We start from the raw sequence: 21,034 nt of genomic DNA on the forward strand, positions 1-21,034 counted from the left end.
TGCCAGTTGTATGAGCAACCTCTTAGCCTCCAGCAGTGACCTTCCAGCGTCGCGTCCTCCCAGCCTCCAGCAGCACCCTCAGCTTGGCATGGTATCCTCCCACAACAGCCTCCCTGTGTGGTGTGATGTCTTCCCAGCCTCCTGCAGCAGCCTCACGGCATTGACATGGCAACCTCCCAATCTGGCGCAGTGGCCACACCACGTTGGCAGTAACCTCCCAGTGTGGTATGGTGACCTACCAGCCTCCTGCAGCTACCTCCCAGCATGGTGTGTCACCAGCACGGACTGGAAGCTGGGTGCAAGCGTGGTACATTGTACTGAGCTTTTATTTCTGTAATGCTGGACACTATTCTACTATTGTCCAAGATCTTGCAGCTAAAGAAGCTGTACCGAGGTATTTTTATATCTAAGTTGACACTAAGTGGCAACATGTAAATTTTTCACTATAATCATTGAGCATATGTCACAATAAAGGATATTCTAATTCTGGCCAACAGGGTATCAGATATTGGGGACTTTATTGTACACTGTGGGCAACAACTGCTATACTGAAAAGAAAAGCCACAAATTCAGTCGCAAAATATGATATACGCAAGAAATAGTATATGTACAAATCACCATACGGGGCATTTTAAACATATCTTTCTTATCATTATCTGACAATGAAACTCCAACTGCTCGTACCAAAGACTGACTATTATTTCACCTGTCTATTAAACTTATGAGCTAAATAACTTATGACAAATGCAGGACAGGACAAACAAGGCAAAAATACAAAGAATTAGCAATACTGAAATTTGTCCTACTTAAAGAAAGATTTGTAACGCCCACCCTGCACCATAGAGCGATAATATATAAAAAAAAAGTTATGTTCTGCACTGATAGTGAAAAAAAAACTCCCTCTTGTTGATCATGAATCTCAGAGGCAAGAAAGCAACAAATAGCTACTGTTATCACTGGAAAGATCAGATGCGCTATTATGCTGTTGCAATGATATCCATAAATATGCAACATGTTCTCTTATTAAGTTAAATACTTCAGAGGATTTACTAATTAAATACACTTAGTTTTAATCACAACAGTAATAGTACGAATATTACTTGTTACTTCTATCAGTAAAATGTATCAGAATTACATAATGAACACAGATCAACAATAACAGGCATTTCAATCTAATAGTTGACATAAATTTTCTTACCGTGATTGTGGTAGCCCCTTTTTATGAAGATCTGCACGGACTCTCTCTCCTACATGCTTATATATTTCGACTAAACTATTTATTGCTGCATCTCGGACCTGAAGAGTTAAAATGAATTCAAATACAATTAGAATTTAAATTTCTGCATGATTAGTTACAATCAAGTTTTCTATGAGTTTAATTTAGCAGCAATTCAGGGTTGTATGGTTTCACATTTGCTACCACCATTGCTCTTGAAGTTGCACTTCTGACAGCTGCAGAAATCAGATATTGAGCAGATTCAGGTCAAGATCAGTGGGTTGTTGGGCTCTAAAGAAATCAACAGATAAAGGGGATTGGACAGAAAAAAAAGTGAAATTACAAAGACCTGTGATCCTTTTTGATAGCGGTACAAGCTTAAGGGCTCAGTTGGCCCATTCCTTTTCTATATGTTCTATTTCACTTAATTTCAAAACTGAAGTTTCAAATATGCTTAGCTATTTAATGCACTCTATGTCTGAAAATTAACCAATTACACTTGATATTAGTTTTTTTTAGTGACCTAGATAAAATCATGGATCTTGATCAACATTTTCTGCAAATATTGCAGTTAGGTAGATCAAATCTATATAATAGATGGACAGCATTGAACTATGACCAAGAAGCTTTAAATTATTTTATTAGGAAATAAGCAGAAAAAAGTGCATGCTAACCTGAACATAAAACTATTTTAAATATAACAGTACTACTAATGAAATACAATGGCGAACAGGACTTGGAGCAGGAGTGGAACATTCAGCCCTTCAAGCCTGACGCACCATTTGACTAGATGAAGACTAATTTGGTTTTGGTCTCAACTCTACTTTCCTATCTGCGTACCTCCCACTAACATGATAAGTTCAAACTCTACCGGACAAAATATGTAGGTTTACTAAAAATATTTTTCTTAGACAGGACTTATCCCCATTCAACAAGGTATTTCATAAAAGGTTGAGTCATAAGAGCCCATAGTGTTGGAAGTAGCACATTGGCATACACAGTGAATTGATTAGTGGGCAGAAAACAGTGAGTAGGGATAAGGGGTTCTTTGTCAGGTTGGCAACCCGAGGTTAGTTGGGTTCCATAGGGATCAGTGACTGTAATTATTTACAATATATTGTAATGGCTTGGAGGAAGGAAGAGAATGTTTTGTAGCCAAATTTGCAAGTGACACAAAAATAGGTGGAAAGTCAGGTTGTGAGTGGGATACAAGTAGGTTACACAGAGATATTGATTGATTAAGTAATTGGGTAGCACACTGACAAAAGAGTATATAATGTGGAAAAATTCAAAGTTGCTCAATTTGGAAGGGAGAATCAAAGAACAGAGTATTATTTAAATGGAGAAAAACTGCAGAAAGATGCAACACAAAAAGTTACTTGGGGTATTTATGCACAAAACACAGAAAGCTAGCACAAAGGTGAAGCAGGTAATCTGGAAGGCTAATAGAAACTTATCCCTTATTTCAAGGGGGTTAAAGTACAAGAGTAGTGAGTTTTTTTTATACTACATACTACTAGAGAGACCATATTTGGAGTAGAATCACAGAACAGAATTATAGAATCTCTAGTGTTGAAGCAGGCCATTCAGCCCATTGAGTCCACACTGCCCCTCTGAAGAGCATATCACCCAGACCCAAACCCTATCCCTGTAACCCTGTATCTCCCAAGCTAACCCACCTAGCTGCAGATTCCTGGACACTACTGGCAATTCAGCATGGCCAATCCACCTAACCTGCGCATCGTTGGACTGTGGGAGGAAACTGGATCACCTGGACAAAACCCACACAAACACAGAAAAATGTACAAACTTCACGCTGACAATCACACAAGGGTGGAATCAAACTCGGGTCCCTGGCACTGTGAAGCAGCAGTGATGATCACTGATATATCATCATGTGTACTATGAACAGTTTTGGGAGAAATGAATGACATCATTTCAATGGAGACAATTCAGGGAAGGTTCACTAGGTTTTTCTCTGGCACTGCTAAGTCAAGTCTAAACAGGCTGGGACTCTACTCACTGGAGCTTGGAAAAATGAGATGTGATCTCACAGAAACATAGGATTGTTAAGGAGCTTGACAGGATAAATGCTGAGAGAATGCTTCCCTCATGGTAGAGTCTAGGACCAGACGACAGAATTGATGAGCACCAATTTAAACCAAGATGAGGAGGAATTTCTTCTCTCAGAGTTGAGAACCTTTGGAACTCCTTACCATAAAGAGTTATGGGTAAAAGTCCTTGTGTAACTTTAAGGCGGAGATAGATTCTTGATCAGTTGAAGAGTCAATGGTTACAGAGTATGGGCAGGAAAGTGGCCATAAGGAATGTCAGAGCAGCCATGATCTGATTAGATAGCACAGCAGGCTCAAGGGTCCAAATGGCCAACTCCTGTACCTATTTCTACTTCTTGTATCTGGTGGTGTTACTGAAATTCTTCACCAACTGCCAGAAGTGATGGAGGTGGATAAAATTACAACATTTAAAAGCTACCTGGATAGGTACATGGATAGGAAGGGTTTAGAGGGATATGGGACAAATGTTGCCAAATGGGACTAGATTAGTTCAGGATATCTGGTCACCATTTACGAGTTGAACCAAAGGGTTTGTTTTTGCACAGTATAACTCTATGACTCTATAAATGGAAGTTGAATAGTTTGCTGTTTGTTAACTGGGAAGTAAGTTTGCTACTTCTTTGGCACAATAGTCAAAGCAACAGTCAACTAAAAAGCATTGCAAATGGGTCTTAATGAGTAGTCATGTTGGACTTAAAACATTAAACTCTGTTTCTCTTTCCACAGATGCTGCCAGACCTAAGTTTCTCCAGCACGTTATTTTTATTTCAGATCTCCAGTTTCACAGGACATTTTTTAAAATTTTTTGTTTTTGCAGCAGCTTCGGTGACTTTCTCCATCGCTACTGTCTTTTCCCAAACTCAGGAGCTGTGAATTGAACTAAGATGAACTTATTTTACAATTTTTTTTCTCATCTGTGCCTTCTGTTATTAACATACGTGCCATCATATGGTGATTTAAAACACTTCTCACTATATTTGGTTTTGTAAAAGTCACTATAAATTACTACTCTATTACTGTAAATGTGCACTTTTCTACCATCCTACAGGTGGCAGTGTGCTCTTCCTGCAAGGTCATCATGAACCAATAGATGGCTACATCAAATCAAAGCATGTCAAAAGCACAGGAACAGAACAGGCTTATTAGCAAAACCAGCACAGGACATAACAGACACTGTTCAACATTTGTTTATGAATGTCAGCAAGGAATTCCAATTGTCCAATAATATGCACAAAGTGTAAAGGTGGACTATGAAGACAAAAAATTGGTAACTATACAAAGTCAAAAATTGGCAAATCATACAGGAACTTGGATATCTCAATACAGGATGCAACAGGATTTAAAAATCAAACTTTTAATATTTCTCATGACTCGTCATTGACTGCGATGGAATTCACGCCACTAATGCCCTTGTTTGAGTAATTGGCGAGGCAAAATAATCTATGTCTATATTCATTTTTCACAGCTGGCTTTCAAAATTCCTCAATTTGCAACCACAAAGTCATAGACTGAAATCAGACATAAACGAGGCGAAAACTGAAAATACTTTTGCTTTTAAACAAGTCGATTACTCACCTGACTGTTTGGATCTCCTAATAAATTACAGATATGCGGTACAATTTTGCTCAGAGTTAAACTGTGAGCTCCGTAACTGAAAAATAGAAAAATGATAAAATGTTCAATTTGCTCTGTACGACTTCTACTAAAACAGAAAACAAATCAAACTTTAGGTAAAAGATTTCAAAACCAATTCACATACTTACGCATTTAATGTGCTAATAAGGCAAAGGCAAATCCCTTCCCTCGTTCGAAAATTCTTGTGTTTAAATCCTCCTAACATTCGTTCCCAGACGTACTTGAGAAAAAGTATAAGAAGATTCCATCATTAGCTTGTTAAAGTGAAATAGCCAAACGAGCACCTTATGTTTAAAGCATTAACCAAAACAAACACCCAACACGTTGTATTACTGAATATCCATTTCAAGCAGTGCAGTTTACCCATCCTACCGGCTCCTAGGATTATTTGTGCATTAGAACTCAGCCCAAAAGAAAACCAAGCCATAAGTGAATGCTGAATCCAAACAAATGTAAATTTATCAACGATGAAACAGAGCCAATATTAACAGGTCCCATTAACCATAGGTAGATTAGATTTTTAACATAGCTCTTGCAAATATGGTAGCATCAAAAGAGGAAAGAACAAAGTGAGGTTTCCTGTTGTTATGTACCTGTGGAGTAGCCGATAGCTCCATAATTTTTAACAGGAGGATTTGATCTTGTTCTCGAACTGGATCCTTAGCATCTCCTAGTCTATCTATTAGACTTGGCAACACTGCATAAAATTAGAAGCATATTTAAAGTTAACACATTTATAGCTTATAGTTTAAAACTAAACTGATAGCAAAACAATTCAAAACCGGTTCAGGTGAATATGTTTATGTTCAACTTACACCAGACATTTTGCTTCCTACTCGCTGTGAAACAACTTCTCAATTCTGCACACTAATTAAAAGTACTGACAGATTCTAAGACACATCAGGTTGTGTTAAGCATCTGTTTAGGTGTAAGCTTTGGATAAATGATGCATCATAATTTTAGGCAACTTTTCTTCCAAACAAAAAAGTTAATGGTCTAACTTTTATAATTTTCAGACTATCACTATAGAACAAAATGCATTCAAATTAGAAACATGGAAAATACCACCCATTGCAAACAGAAAAACTTGTATTTGTATAGCATCTCACCGCCTCAGCACATTCACAACGTACTTTTCATTTAGGTATTTCTGAACTATGATCATTAATGTATTATAGGGATTCACAGTAGCCAGCTTTCATCGGAAGGCCCCACAACCTTAAAGGAAAATAATTTCTTTATAATGTATTAGTGATGGTGAATGACAGATAGTTTTTTTTTCAAACCATATCAGGGATAATAGCCATGTAATCTTAAATCCACTTGAAGGGAGAACATATTACAGGAAACTACCAAACAATCTTGATAAAAAAAGTGACCATATTAATTTATTTCAATAATTCAGAAACTGAAATCAACCAGAAATGAAACATACCTGTACCAATATGCGTTTTAAAGTGATCCTGAAGACGTGAAATGAGGGTTGATAAAATTTCTATACCAAATAAAGCCACCTGTAAAAATAAAATTACAAAATTCATGTGAGACCAAAGCTTCTAAAGATAGAATTAGAAGAGCAGAAATGAAAAGATATCTGCACTTAGTTACTTTAAGGATTGTCACAGAATGCTTCAAGATAAGAGTATTGAAAACAGGCACTTGAGCAGGAAGAAAGAGATAGGAGGTGGGAACGAAGGGCTTGGTGATGGCTATTTTTAGGGATACATTAGTCCAATTGTGAGCTCTCAATAAATGGAAGGGGGCATGAATCGAAAACAAACATTAAAAAAAGGTTTAGCATGGACCAGAAAAAAAGTGCTTTCAACTTTATTTCTATTATAAAAGATGACAAATGGCATGTTCAGGTAGACTTAGGAGTCCAAAATACTGTTGCTATACTGCAAGGTTTGTGCCTACAAAACACACAAAGAAAACTCTATTTCCTTCACGGACTGAAAAAGGAAAAGAGCAAAATCAAGGACAAGAAAAGGCCATATAATCCAAATGAAGCTCAGCTTCTTCCCAGTTTCTTCACTTAGCACACTTTCCTGAGCATCAGTCTTTCAGTTAAGCTTGCACACTTGGTTTTTCAATACTTAAAAAAATTGCAGATCCTTGGAACCAAAGAAATCAGCTAATTTGCTGAAGGCGAAGTGATATTCTGCCAATGTCTATAGAGGGCACTCTCCTCAGTAATGTGCAGCAATGTTTGTCTTTCTCCACTCGGCGTACATAAAGAATTTGGGCTGAGGCCCCTGGAATGGAAGCGGACTGCACAGGAATTTTTGCAAGTCCTGAAGCTCTTTAAAAGGACCATTTGTCAATCACACTGATAACATTTAAATGATTTTTCACATTCTGATGTTATAGCTTTTTGACTGTATTTAACAGGGTGAAAATAATCTTAATTTAGCAAATCTAACATTATGATCTGCAGAGCTACCACCATTTTTTCCCACCGTACATCAAGGCAGAAACTCAGATTCATACACAGATGGGCAGGCAGGTCATCAGAGAAAGGGTACCTTGGAAATAAACCTGAACTGATAGAATTGATTTCCACCAGTTGTTCTGATTGATCCATAGCAAATTATTAGGGTTGATCAATGTAAGATTCAGATGTACCAATGGGACATCAAAAAAAGCCAGCCAAAAATATCACAGGGTTATTACAAACATACATATTAAAGATAAAAACAAGTGCACATATTAAAGTTGTTTTAATATATTGATGCATTGTAGTACAATAATTACCAATCCTAGAATTATATTGCAATTCCTAAATGCCAACAGCTGGTGGTGGTAATGCTGCAATGCATTATGGGGAATTTGAATAACTATTTTCTCCCCAAAAATGCACAATCACTATGTTTTAAACATCATTAACCTCTAATAAAATTAATTAATAAAGATGTACTAATCTGCAAAGAAGCCAAACAAAAATAGAAAAATAGTCACCATAAGTTAAAGGTGGTACTATTCCCCTACCCTCCCCTATATGTCCAATTCAAATCAACTGTCCTTATCTTGGGGTTGTGTTGCTGTTCAATGAACGTTTGGTGAGAACAGCACTGCTAACACCATTACAACACATGCGCATCACCTAGACATTTGTTTAGGCTATGGTGCAATTTTTGGAACCTTTAATATTTATGAAATGAAATACTGATTCAGCAACTATTTTTTGTGGTGCATTTAACACACAATCCAAAATTCTAACCTTGTGAATTTTGAAAAACACTATTCACATTTTTTTCTGCACCACTTTCCTGTCCAATGTCACCTTTGCCCAATGGCCACCTTTTTGTATGGCTGTCTCAAGTTGTGCATTGACCCTCATGGCACCACCTGCCAGGCTTTTGTCCCCGGTATTGGAAAGATCAGTCCGGCCATGTTACCACTGAACCTTCTACAGAAGTTGCTGGAAAAGCTGAGCAGGTCTGGCAGCATCTGTGATGAGAAATCAAAACTTGACCTGCTGAACTTTTCCAGCATAATCTGTTCTTATTTCTTATTTACAGCATCAACAATTCTTTCGGTTTTCCAAGTGATTAGACTGTAATGTGTCAATTGCCCTTCATGGAAAAACATCTGTACAGAAAAGCACCTTTAGCAGAAGTCGTCCCAAAACTTATAGATCTTTTAGTGCAAGGGCTTTGCCTCAACCAAATGTTATAGACTGGCCAATTCAAGGTGGAGTGACTTGACCACTTCACCTGATGAAGGAGCAGTGATCTTAAATAAGTCTGTTGGCATATAACTTGGTGTCCCGTGACTTTTGACCACTGCTTGAAGCAGCTATTGCAAAGGAACAGCGGGGAAAGGCCACAATCTAAGGCCCTTTCTGCCTAATTACCCAAGGTATTATTAATCTACAGAATCCCTTATAGTTTGTATTGGTACACACACGCACACACTCTAGTCACATTTAGTAAACGTTCCAATCTTGCATTTGGATGGAGGCACTGAGGAGTGCAATGCTCAAATGCAAAATGTGATATCCTAATTGTACTTTCTGTAATGTCTAACTACAAATATTTCATAAAGGACTTTTGATAAGTTATGAATACAGTATATATTTGCAAATAAAGAATATTCTTGAGAATATTACCCTCCAGGCACTGCATTTAGATTTCATGCTGCTTCACTCTGACCACTAAGCACCAAAGATCACCAGACTTCAGAGTGCGCATGCTCTATGTTTTTTGACAGGAATCAAGGATCATTAACAAATAACATATCCATCACCTTACTTGATGAAAACAATCAGAACACTGCAGTTTTAATACCTGCCCACCTCCAACAATTCCCAACCATTTTTTCAGGAATAGATCGGGAACGGCAAAGAAGAACGCAAAGAATGCATAATACAAAATCGTCAGTGAACACATTCAAGGAACTAAATATCACTCTGGATTTTCTTACAGAAACCAAGGCTGAAAGTCAAGATAAACAGGGAAGTAAAAACAGGGTGGCACCCAGCTTGGATCATAAATGCAGTCCTGACCAGCCTAGCTGTTGTGGCGCAGTGATAGTGCCCTTACCTCTGGGCCAGAAACTCTGGGCTCGAGCCCCACCTCAGGGTGTGGCGTCTGTAGTGTGTCATTACTTTCGAAACAGGTCAATTAAATGAAACTGAAGCAAAAATAGAAATTGCTGATTCTGCAGTTCTGATGAAGAGTCAATGGATTCGAACATTAATTCTGCTTTCTCCCCACAGATGCTGCCAGACCGAAGTTTCTCCAGCAACTTTTGTTTTTGTTTCAGATATCCAGCAACTGTTTTGTTTTATTTGGTTACAAGAAATATTTTAGGGCTCTGTTGGCACATCAACACTGTCCCTACCTCTTAATGTAGATGCGTCTTAATATGTCCAAACAGGTTGATTAAAAATACGCCCTTCAGCCAAAGGATTCATGAGGCATAGTGGTAGTATCCCGACCCTGAATCTGGAGGCTGGGTTCAAGTCCCACCTTTTACCTCAAAAATATACTTCATTCATAAAAAATCTGCTGGCAAACACTACCACAAATGCAGTTCGGTTCTATACAGCTGCATATCAAGTAAACAAACAGACCATTAGAATTTGACTCTAACCAAAACAAAACCAAAGACCTCTCGCTCATACGTACAATACTAATACTTACATATATTTGAGACACTAGGAGGGTCTAATAACTGAACGGACTCCCAGCCCACCTGCTCCAGAACTGATTTAAAAATATCTGTATCACCTCCCACCACAGTTCTAAACATATTCACAATACAGTGAGAGTTACAACACAGGCAAAGTCCAATTCGCTTATAACCCAATTGCACTGAGCACTTTTTTTTAAAAAACGGTGTTTGTCACTGAGGCCTAGCTGGTTTTCTTGCTGTAGCTTGCCGAACTTGGCTGTTTAATTAACTACTCCATCCCTATGGGGTGTCTCACATTGGATTTTCACTCCATCTTGCACATGCCAGGAACAACTGAACACAAGCAGGTACCCCAGACTTCACCAGCATCCCTTGCACCCATGTCAGCTTTTAAAGCCCAGTGCACACAAAGAAGTATTGCCAGTCCAGAGCTACTCTGCACTGCTCACAGTATGGGGAGGGGGTGGGTGGTGAAATCAATGCTCCGCTTTCTAACCAGGGTCCTGGAGGTCCTGCTGGATGGAGTTGTACAAAAGTCAGAACATTTTCCACCCAGCACAAGCAGTGGAAACCTTAATGCCAGACAATACCTGTCTGGTCTGAGGATTTCACCTGGATTAAAGCAGTCTCAGCCATCAGGAGGAACGCAGAGCAACGTAAGAAGGGAGACAATGTCCTTCACCACTCCAGCTTAAATGCCATAACCCCCTCTCAGATACCTGACAGTCAATCATTCTCTCTACTACTGTACCCACATCCCATCTTCGACCACTCATTATCACACGAAACATCTTCACCCATTCACTCCAACCCTCAAACTATTAAGGCAGCTCAGCAGTTAGCATTGCTGCCTCACTTCACCAGGGACCTGGGTTTGATTCCACCCTTGAGCGGCTGTCTGCCTGGAGTTGGCATGCTCTCCCTACGCCTGTGTGGGTTTCATCTGGGTGCTACGTTTCCTCCCACAGTTCAAAAATGTGCAGGTTAGTTGGATTGGCCATGGGAAATGCAGGATTACAGAGATGGAGTGGGACGCTCATTGGAAGGATGGTGTGGGCCAAATGGCCTGCTTCCACATGGTAATGATTCTATGATTAACTCTGCCTGCCTTCTTAGCTGCTTACTCAATCACTTTGGACATCTCCATAGTTGCATCAAAAGTAATAGCTGCATCACCTATTTTCACTTCCTGTAATACCTGCCATCCTCTCTCTCCCTCACACACACATGCTCATTTCAGACAGTCCATAATAGGGCAGAGGAAAAAAAATCAAAATGAGCAGTGAGCTGCTTAACATTTGACTTCTCACCTCTCACATGAAGAGGACCCTGAATCTGACCAACCTATGAAGGGTCTGGGCTGGTATTGGACACGATCCTTGACTTGCCATGATGGAACATCCTGCCCAAAGGTTAATCCCATTGAACTGATGGAGGCCCACTATGACAAGTTGCCTGGTTTGTGCCTGAACTAAACTGCACAGGAGGAAAACAGTAATATGAGCCTGGTATTTCTGGCTGAGGGGACAGAACACAAAAAGGTAAGGCAATGCATGCAATGCAATACAGGTATGCTATATGAATCCAGCCATTTCTCCGTACTCTCTCTAAAAGAGCAAGAAAAGAGCCCAGAGATGCAGCCTGGCTTAACTCATGAGCTGAGTATGTGTCCCTGAGCTACGCAGTGTCCTCTTTTGCAACGTTATAATGATAGTTGCCAGTGCAGTCAAGGTGCAGCATCGGAATGCAGAGGACACGGAGTACGCGTGGCCAGTAATGGTTTCCAACAATATGAGCAAGCAACAACTAAATCCTGCTTGCGCTGATTTCCTTGCTGAGCTTTTGTTGAGCTCTTTTGGTAAGTTTGATAAAATAGGAGGTTGATATTAATGAGGAGAGTTGGGCTGTTAACAATATGTTTAAAAAAGCACAGGGTGACTGACGGGGAGAAGCATGCATTAGAGCCTGGAAGCAGTCGCCTGCACTGAAGAATGGATTCTCGTGGGCCTGCTATCAAGCAGCACATCATAGATAAGAGCTTTGGTGAGGCAGTCTCCCTAAGAGGCAAGCAGAGAGTAGCTGGGTGACCACCAGGAAAGCCAAAGGGAGTAGGCAGGGAGTGCAGGAATCCACTGCAGCCAATGTCCTCGAAAACAAGTATAACGTTTTGGATACAACTGGCTCTGGAGCACAACGGGAAAGGGTAAAGGTAAACAGGACCCGAGTGATAGGAGACTCGATAGTTAGCAGGACAAACAGGAGATTCTGTGGCCGCAGAGAGGAATCCAGGACGGTGTGTTGCCTCTCAGGTGCGCATGTCCAGGATGTCTCTGAACGGTTGCAGAACCTTCTCAAGGGGGAAGGTGAGCAGCCAGAAGTTATTGTGCATGTTGACACAATTGACATAGGTAGAAATAGGGATAAAGTCCTGCAGAGTGATTCTAGAGAAATAGGAAAGAAGTTAAAAATCCAGGACTTCGACGCTGGTAATCTCTGGATTACTTTCAGTGCCACAATCTACACATTCTAGTGAGAGTAAGAACAGGAGAATAAAAACAGGAGGATATGGCAGATGAATTCATGGCTAAAGAATTGGTGCAGTGGCAGCGATCCAGATTCTTGAATCACTGGGATCTGTTCTGGGCAGAGCGGTGACCGGTTCAAGAGGGATGGGTTGCATCAAAACAGGGAGCGAGGAATGCCAAAGAGATTAACTTGCATCTATTTCAATGCAAGAGGGCTGACAGGTAAGGCCGCTGAACTCAGGCCGTGGATGGGTACGTGGGGCGAGGATATTATAGCCATCACAGAAATAGGGACAGGACTGGCAGCCCAACGTGCCAGTGCACAGGTGCTTTCCTCGGGACAGGACGGGGGTGGGGGGTCTGGGAATTGCATTTTTGATTAAAGGGAGTATCACAACAGTGGTCAGATGAAATAACAGATCATCCATTGCAGCTTTGTGGGTGGAGCAAAGAAATAAGAAATAGTGACGTTATTGGGGTTGTACTATTTGCCCCCGAATAGTCAACGGGAATTAGAGGAACAAATATGCAGGGAGACTGGTGAGACTTGCAGGAGCAATAGGGCTGTCATAGCAGGGGATTTTAATTTTCCTAGCAGAGACTGGTACTGCCTTGGTGTTAAGGGCTTAGATGGGGTGGAATTTGTTAAACATGTTGAGGAAAGTTTCCTCAAGCAGTACACAGAAGGTCCTACTTGGGAAGGGACAAAACCCAACCTACTCTTGGGAAATTGGGCAAGCCAGGTGGCTAAGATGACACTGGGGGAGCACTATGGAACTAGTGACCATAGTTCTACTAATATTAAAATAGTTATGGAGAAGGACAAAACTGGTCCACAGGTTCAAGTTTGAAAAAGCGGGGTAAGGCAAATTTTGATGGAATTAGACAGGAGCTTGCAGGGGTTGATTAGAGTAGTTTGTTTGTAGGCAAAGGAACCTCCAGCATTGGGAGGCCTTTAAAAGTGTGATAGCTAGAATTCAACGTCTATATTTTCCTATGTGGGTGAAGGGCAAGGTTGGCAGGAGTAGGGAACCTAGGATGACAAGAGATATTGAGGCTTTGACCAGAACAAACAAAAAAAAAAGACATGACTCAGGAACAGGCAGCTGGGATCAAGGGAATCCCTGGAGGTATACAGGGGATACAGGAGGGTGAAAAGGGGCACGAGATGGCTTTGGCTGAGAAGAATGGGTGAATCCAAAGAGATCCTTTAAGTATCTTAAAAGGGAAAAAAAATAACTAGACAGAGAAAAGGGGGAGGCGATGGCCTAGTGGTATTATCATTGGACTGTTAATCCAGAGACCCAGATAATGTTCTGGGGACCCGGGTTTGAATTCCGCCACTGCAGATGGTGGATTTTGAAATCAATAAATATCTGGAATTAAGAGTCTAATGATGACCACAAATCCCTTGACGATTGGTCGGGAAAAACCCATCTGGTTCACTAATGTCCTTTAGGAAAGGAAACTGCCATCCCTACCTGGTCTGGCCTACATGTGACTCCAGACCTACAGCAACAACGACTGACTCTGAACTGCCCTCTGGGCAATTAGGAATGGGCAATAAATGCTGCCTGGCCAGCAATGCCCTCATCCTGTGAACGAATAAAAAAAAAAAGGACCCCTCAAGGACCAAACTGGACATGTATGGGTGGAACCACAAGAGATGGGTGAGGTCTTCAATGAATATTTCTCCTCTGTGTTTACCGTGGAGAAAGCCAAGACATGGGAACTTGGGGTCGATATCTTGGGGACAGTCCATATCACAATTGAGGTGGTGTTGGAAGTATTAGAATGTATGAAGGTGGATAAATCTCCTGGTCCTGATCAAATATATCCAAGAACCCTGCAAGAGGCTACAGAAGAAATTGTGGGGCCATGGCTGATATATTTGCATCATCGTTAACCACGGGTGAGGTCCCAGAAGACCAGAGGGAGCGAATGTTATGCTCTTATTCAAGAAGGGCTGCAAAGAAGAACCCAGAAACTACAGACCAGTAAGCTTAACATCTGTGGTAGGCAAGTTACTGGAGGAGATTCTGAAGGACAAGATATACATGTAATTTGAAAGACAGGGTTTGATTAGGAGTAGTCAGCATGGCTTTGTGTGAGAGAGATCGTGCCTCACAAATTTGTTAGAGTTCTTTGATGAAGTGACCACAAAGGTTGCTGAGGGCAGGGTGGTAGACGTAGTCTATATGGATTTCAGTAAGACCTTTGATAAGGTTCCACCTGGTAGGCTGCTCTGGAAGGTCAGACCACATGGAATCCAGTGAGAACTGGCAAATTGGATGCGTAATTGACTTGATGGTAGGAAGTAGAGAATAATAGTGGAAGGATGCTTGTCGGTCTAAAGGCCTGCAATTAGTGGTGTGCCTCAGCAGTTGGTGCTGGGCCCATTGTTATTTGTTATCTATTTCAACGATTTGGATGAGAATGTATAAGGCATGATTAGTATGTTTATGGATGACATCAAAATAGGGGGTATCACAAACAGTGAGTAAGGTGATCAGAAATTGCAGCAGGATCTTGATCAGCTGGGGAAGTGGGCTGAGAAATGGCAAAAAGGAGTTTAATATAGATAACTGTGAGGTGTTGCATTTTGCAAAGTCAAATCAAAGTAGGAGCTTAATGGTGATTGGTAGTGCCTTAAAAAGGAGTGTAGTGGAACAGGTAGACCTTGGAGCTCAGGAGCAGAGTTCTCTGAAAGTGGAGTCACAGGCAGACAGGGTAGTAAAGGCGGCTTTTGGCACACAGGCCTTCATCAGTCAGGGCATTGAGTACAAACACTGCATACTCAAAATACTGGACTTATGCTTAACAACACACTTTACATTCACCGGCAAGATATACGAGCGGATCAATGGGACTCCCATGGGCTCACCCATGTCCGGACTGATAGCTGAGGCAGTCATGCAAAGACTGGAACAAACAGTCCTCCCACAGATCCAACCCAAGCTCTGGATCAGATACGTGGATGACACTTTCGTAATTATGAAAAGAACAGAAATTGAGAACACCCACCGACTCATCAACACCATATCTACAGGGATCAAATTTACCAGAGAGGAGGAAAACAACAAACTCCCATTCTTGGACGTGATGGTGGAAAAGAAAGAGAATGGTGACTTCACTACAAAAGCATACAGAATATCCACACATACTGATCAGGTCTTAAACTATCACAGCAACCACCCCAACTCACACAAGAGGAGCTGTTCAAAAGGGCCGCTAACACACTGCAGCACACCCGATTTACAGAAGGAAGACGACCACCTCTACAGGTTTTTACCAGGAATGGATCCCCTGCAACTTCATCAACAGATGCCTAGCCAAAGACAACACAACCAGGACACACCAAAACCTGAAACAATAATGACCATACCATATATAAAAAACACCTCAGAACTGACAGCCAGACTACTCAGACCGCTAGGAATCGTGACAACATACAAACCAGCAGCCACGCTAAGACAGCAACTGACCAAGGTTAAATACCATGGACAGGACAAATGTGGTTTACAAGATACCACACGGAGACTGCACAAAACACTGTGGGACAAACAGGTAGACAACTAGCAGCCCATATCCACCAACACCAGCTAGCAACTAAATGACACAACCAGGTTTCCTTGGTTTCAATACACGAGAAAAAAAACCATACTTTCAATGGGACAAGCCAAACACAGGACAGCCAGGGAATTCTTGGGGGCTTGACATTCATCCACGGACTCCATCAACAAACGCGTTGAATTAGACCCAATATACCAACCATTACGACGCACAGCCAGGATCGGCACCGACTGGAAGCAGCAAAAACCAGACCACGTAAATTCGAACCAGCACATCACAGGAGACTCCATAGCTTTGAGGACGTCACCGAGTAAGGGGTCAAAGCGTCTGCTATCGAACCTCCCAGCTCGGCGAACACACCAACATCTACACAGAGTAGAGAGGTTGTGACGTTATGCTGTAGTTATACAGGACATTGGTGAGGCCGCACTTGGAGTATTATGTTTAGCTATGGTCCCCTTGCTATAGGAAGGATGTTATTAAACTGGGAAGAGTGCAGAAGAAATTTATAAGGATGTTGCCAAGACTCGAGGGACTGAATTATAGGGAAAGGTTGGACAAGCTAAGACTTTTCTCTTTACAGCCTAGGACACGGGGGTGGGGGGGTGAGTGAGTCTTAACCACTTCTATAAGACCATGGGAGGCATTGAGGCAAGTACATTAACAACATTTAAAAAGGCATTTGGACAAAATACATACAGAGGAAAGGTTGAGAAGGACATGGGCCAAAGGGGGTAGCGTGGAGGGACATTTTGGTCAGCATGGACCAGTTTGGGCTGAAGAACCTGTGTCCATGCTTTAGGACTCTGACTCTATGAACAATCACAGTCAATTGGAAATTCGCTGATGCCTGGCAGGAATCTCACTATACCACTTGAAAAAGCAAAATCATGGTGCAAGCTGCTCCCAGTGTCAAGATGAGCCTTACCGCACTGGTCACTCGATTGTGCCATATATCTCTCAATTGCCTATGTCATTCAGACCTCCATAAAAGTGTTAATAGGCCAAAGGCATTTTGTGTCATAAAAGTCATCAAGCACCTATCAGGTCAGTAGCCTTGTATGTTATGATGAGTCAAGTGTTCATCCAAATACTTCCTAAAAATGTCCAAGGGTTCCTGCCTCTATTGCCCTTTTAGGAAGTACGCTCCGAACACCCACCACCCTCTTGGTAAGAGCATTCTTCCTTAAATCCCCTTTAAACATCTTGCCCTTAACCTTAAATCTATGCCCCCTGGTTATTGACCCTTCTATTCAGGGGAAATGCTTCTTCCCATCTACCCAATCTGCGCCCCTTAATTGTACTGTTCGATCTATCTTGGCTTCTAGTTGTGATACATCTTTGTTTTATGTTACTATCCATGTTGACAAATCCTTCCATGCCTCCCCCTCCCAAATCGCAAAATCCTCAGATTTGTGCATTTTGCTAATTCTGGTCTTACTCAGTCCTGAATTTAATTGCAGCACCATTGACAAGAATGCCTTGAGCTTGTTGGTTTCTACCAACTGGAATTCCCTTCCTTAGTGATTTTTTAATCTTTAAACACTCCTGAAATCTACTTCCAGCTTTTGGTCAACTGTCCAAATATCTTCTTACACAGCTTGCTGTCAAATTCTGTCCAATAAGAGTCTTGTGAAGCACCTTGACAGGAATATTAAGATGTGTAAGAAGATTCAGTTTTGAGCTGGAGTTAATGAACTTTTGTTCCACGACAATAAAAAGTCGTCAATAAAAGAACTCCCTCGACAATGTTTAATAAATCAGGAACATTCAGTGAGTTAGTGATTGGGAGCTTTAACTGAAGCAAACCAAACAATTTAAAAGTTATTACTATAAGTGGAGAGAGGGGTGAGGACAAAATATACTCAAAGTACAGAATACATTACCATAGAAGCAGCCAAAACCACGAGAGAGAAAATAGAAAAAGCAATCTACATTTACATGCAGTGAACCCTGGCTTGGCACTCCTTATGGTCCTAAAGAAACCCTCAAAAGTAGCATACTAGATGAAAGTCAGTTTCTCTTAAGCAAGCATGCAGCAAGGATGGGATAAATATCTGACCGGTTAATTTTACATTAAAGTTCTATCAGCTTTTCTTGAACCTAACAAAAACATCCACTTGCTAATTCCTCTCTGACCTTCCAGCTTGTCACCTCATTTCCCTCACCATATTGCTCACTGATACTTAGCCCTGCCCCTCTCCCACTCATTTCCCACTTTACTGCCCCAATGTGAGGAAGAGAGCAACAGCTCAAGTGCAAGGAAGTGAATAGGAAGTAGCAAGAGTTCAGTGGAGGGTATGGCAAGTTGATGAAGAGATGAGAGTAGTGATGAGGGGTGAGTAGGACAGAATAAGCGAGTTGGCAACTCAGAATATTGAAAAAGAAAGCATTAAGTGAGAGAGGTGGCATGTTAAAGCAGCAGCTTGTTTTAGAGCTGATGAATAAGCATATGACCACATTAACATCAAAATGGAGACTGTGCTACTCAGGAAACTTGCTTAATTTATAAGCAACACCAAAACAGAAAAAACAAACAAACAATGAAAATGCACTTGAATAAGGATGCATGTCCCATATTAAGGTATCTTGAAGTGTAAGATAGCTCCCTGTCACCCAAGGTAAAAGAGATGGAGTGGGATCCTGGAGGTGAAGATTATACTTGGAAGCCAAAGACAACTCATCCAGTATTTAGTTGGACAAAATTTATGCTCAACCAGTTCTGGATGTCAGATAAACATTCTGAACTTAGTGTGGTAGTCAAGAACATGGCGGTTAATTAGGTGGAAACAGACAGGATGATGTCATAGAACAGCAACTAGATGAGAAATATAAAAGGGGGCCAAGGACAGATCCATGGGACCAGAAGAAATAATGGTGCAAGAAGCAGTCAATTGCTACAACTGGATGGAAAGGCATGGAAACCCAGTCAGCACATATCCCAGAGTGATCAAAGGAAAAAGGTTGACAATAATTATGTGTAGGAGGCAGCTTGCATAGTCAATCATGTCAATGTCTCCAGATTAGGTCAGAGGGGGTGATTTGTGCCTTTTTTTTTTAAAAAAGGTCCGAATTAAAAGATAGGAAGTTACTAAATAATAAAAATAGATATTTTATCCAGCTGATGCAGGCACCAGAAATACAAAAACAAAATGATGCAAAATCCTCCTCACATCTGGGGATTTATTCCAAAATTGGGAAAAACCATACCATAGACTAAAAATAACAGCTGAAAGGCAAAACATACCCACAGCTGATACCCCATTCAGTTCTATCGCCATCCCTAAAGATGCTCAAGGTGTACCCAGTTAGGCAGACCAAAAAAATTGGTGACAATTAGGTGAGAGTTTCACTAGGAGTCCTCAACGTTGACATCAGACCTTATGAAGTCTCAAGGCATCCGGTCAAATATAGACATGGAAACCACCCAAAATTTTAAAATTTCCAATGTTTTCAAGATGTACTTTTGTTGGGAGCCTTCAATGGCCATTAGTGGCATCATTACAAAAGCTAAAGGCACTGGAAAAACTAGTATCCTTGAGAACAAGGATCTGAGAGGCTAAACTGAATCAGCCACTCGTCATTTCTGATTCTGATTATTCAAACGCTTCAGCCTTCTGTAACACTGGCACAAGTGAAACAAGTGCTACACCTGCCCCCATACCTCCTCCCTCACCCCCATCCCAGGCCCCAAGAAGACTTTCCACATCAAGCAGATGTTCACCTGCACATCTGCCAATGTGGTTATACGGCATCCGCTGTTCCCGTTGTGGCCTCCTCTACATCGGGGAAACCAAGCGGAAGCTCGGGGACCGCTTTGCGGAACACCTATGCTCAGTTCGCAATAAACAACTGCACCTCCCAGTCGCGAACCATTTCAACTCCCCCTCCCATTCCTCAGACGACATGTCCATCCTGGGCCTCCTGCAGTGCCACAACGATGCCACCCGAAGGTTGCAGGAACAGCAACTCATATTCCGCTTGGGAACCCTGCAGCCCAATGGTGTCAATGTGGATTTCACAAGCTTCAAAATCTCCCCTCCCCCTACCGCATCCCAAAACCAGTCCAGCTCATCCCTGCCTCCCTAACCTGTTCTTCCTCCCACCTAAAGCCGCACCCCCATCTCCTACCTACTAACCTCATCCCGCCCCCTTGACCTGTCCGTCCTCCCTGGACTGACCTATCCCCTCCCTAACTCCCCATCTACACTCACCTTTACTGGCTCCATCCCCGCCTCTTTGACCTGTCTGTTTCCTCTCCACCTATCTTCTCCTCTATCCATCTTCTACCCGCCTCCCCCTCTCCCTATTTATTTAAGAACCCCCTTCCCATCCCCCATTTCTGATGAAGGGTCTAGGCCCGAAACGTCAGCCTTTTTGCTCCTATGATGCTGCTTGGCCTGCTGTGTTCATCCAGCTCTGCACCTGGTTGTCTCGGATTCTCCTGCATCTGCAGTTCCTACTAACTCTCTCAACCTCAGTTTCAGATATATTTGGTACTGCTCCTGGAATTTCACTTATAATCATGAAACCAGGTGGTGTACCCTGGCTTATGAGGTTCCACATCGTAGACTAATTAATACAGTCAGATTACATGGGATTCAGGAAGAGCTTGCCAATTATATAGAAAATTGGCTTGACGGTTGGAGAGAGGGGATGGTGGAGGGTTGTTTTTCGGACTGGAGGCCTGTGATCAGCAATATTCCGCAGGGATCACTGCTGAATCCATTGTTTTTTGTCGTTTATATAAACAATTTTAATGAGAATTTAGGAAGCATGGTTATTAAGTTTGCAAATGACACCAAAATTGATGGTATAGTGGACAGTAAAAGAAATTATCTAAGATTAAAAAGGGATCTTGACAAATTGGG

The 21,034-nt window shown here is 41.5% G+C and overlaps 1 protein-coding gene and 1 non-coding gene across 2 annotated transcripts; one reads left to right on the forward strand and one right to left on the reverse strand.

Moving 5' to 3' along the window:
* Positions 1–1,186: 1,186 nt before the first annotated feature.
* LOC109928418 (CLIP-associating protein 1-like) lies at positions 1,187–6,440 on the reverse strand (the record flags this gene model as incomplete). Its single annotated transcript, XM_048592766.1, has 5 exons — positions 1,187–1,296; positions 4,867–4,942; positions 5,055–5,146; positions 5,520–5,623; positions 6,362–6,440. Coding segments are annotated over 5 exons (453 nt in total), but the record flags the coding sequence as incomplete, so codon positions are not given.
* A 1,501-nt stretch (positions 6,441–7,941) lies between these two features.
* Positions 7,942–8,068, forward strand: LOC125481334. Its single transcript, XR_007261292.1, has one exon. It is a non-coding gene; the product is annotated as a U4atac minor spliceosomal RNA (small nuclear RNA).
* Positions 8,069–21,034: the final 12,966 nt, after the last annotated feature.

The sequence above is a fragment of the Rhincodon typus genome, unplaced genomic scaffold, assembly GCF_021869965.1.
Source record: "Rhincodon typus isolate 14 unplaced genomic scaffold, sRhiTyp1.1 hic_rhity00001760, whole genome shotgun sequence".
In the NCBI taxonomy this organism is placed as follows: Eukaryota; Metazoa; Chordata; class Chondrichthyes; order Orectolobiformes; family Rhincodontidae; genus Rhincodon; species Rhincodon typus.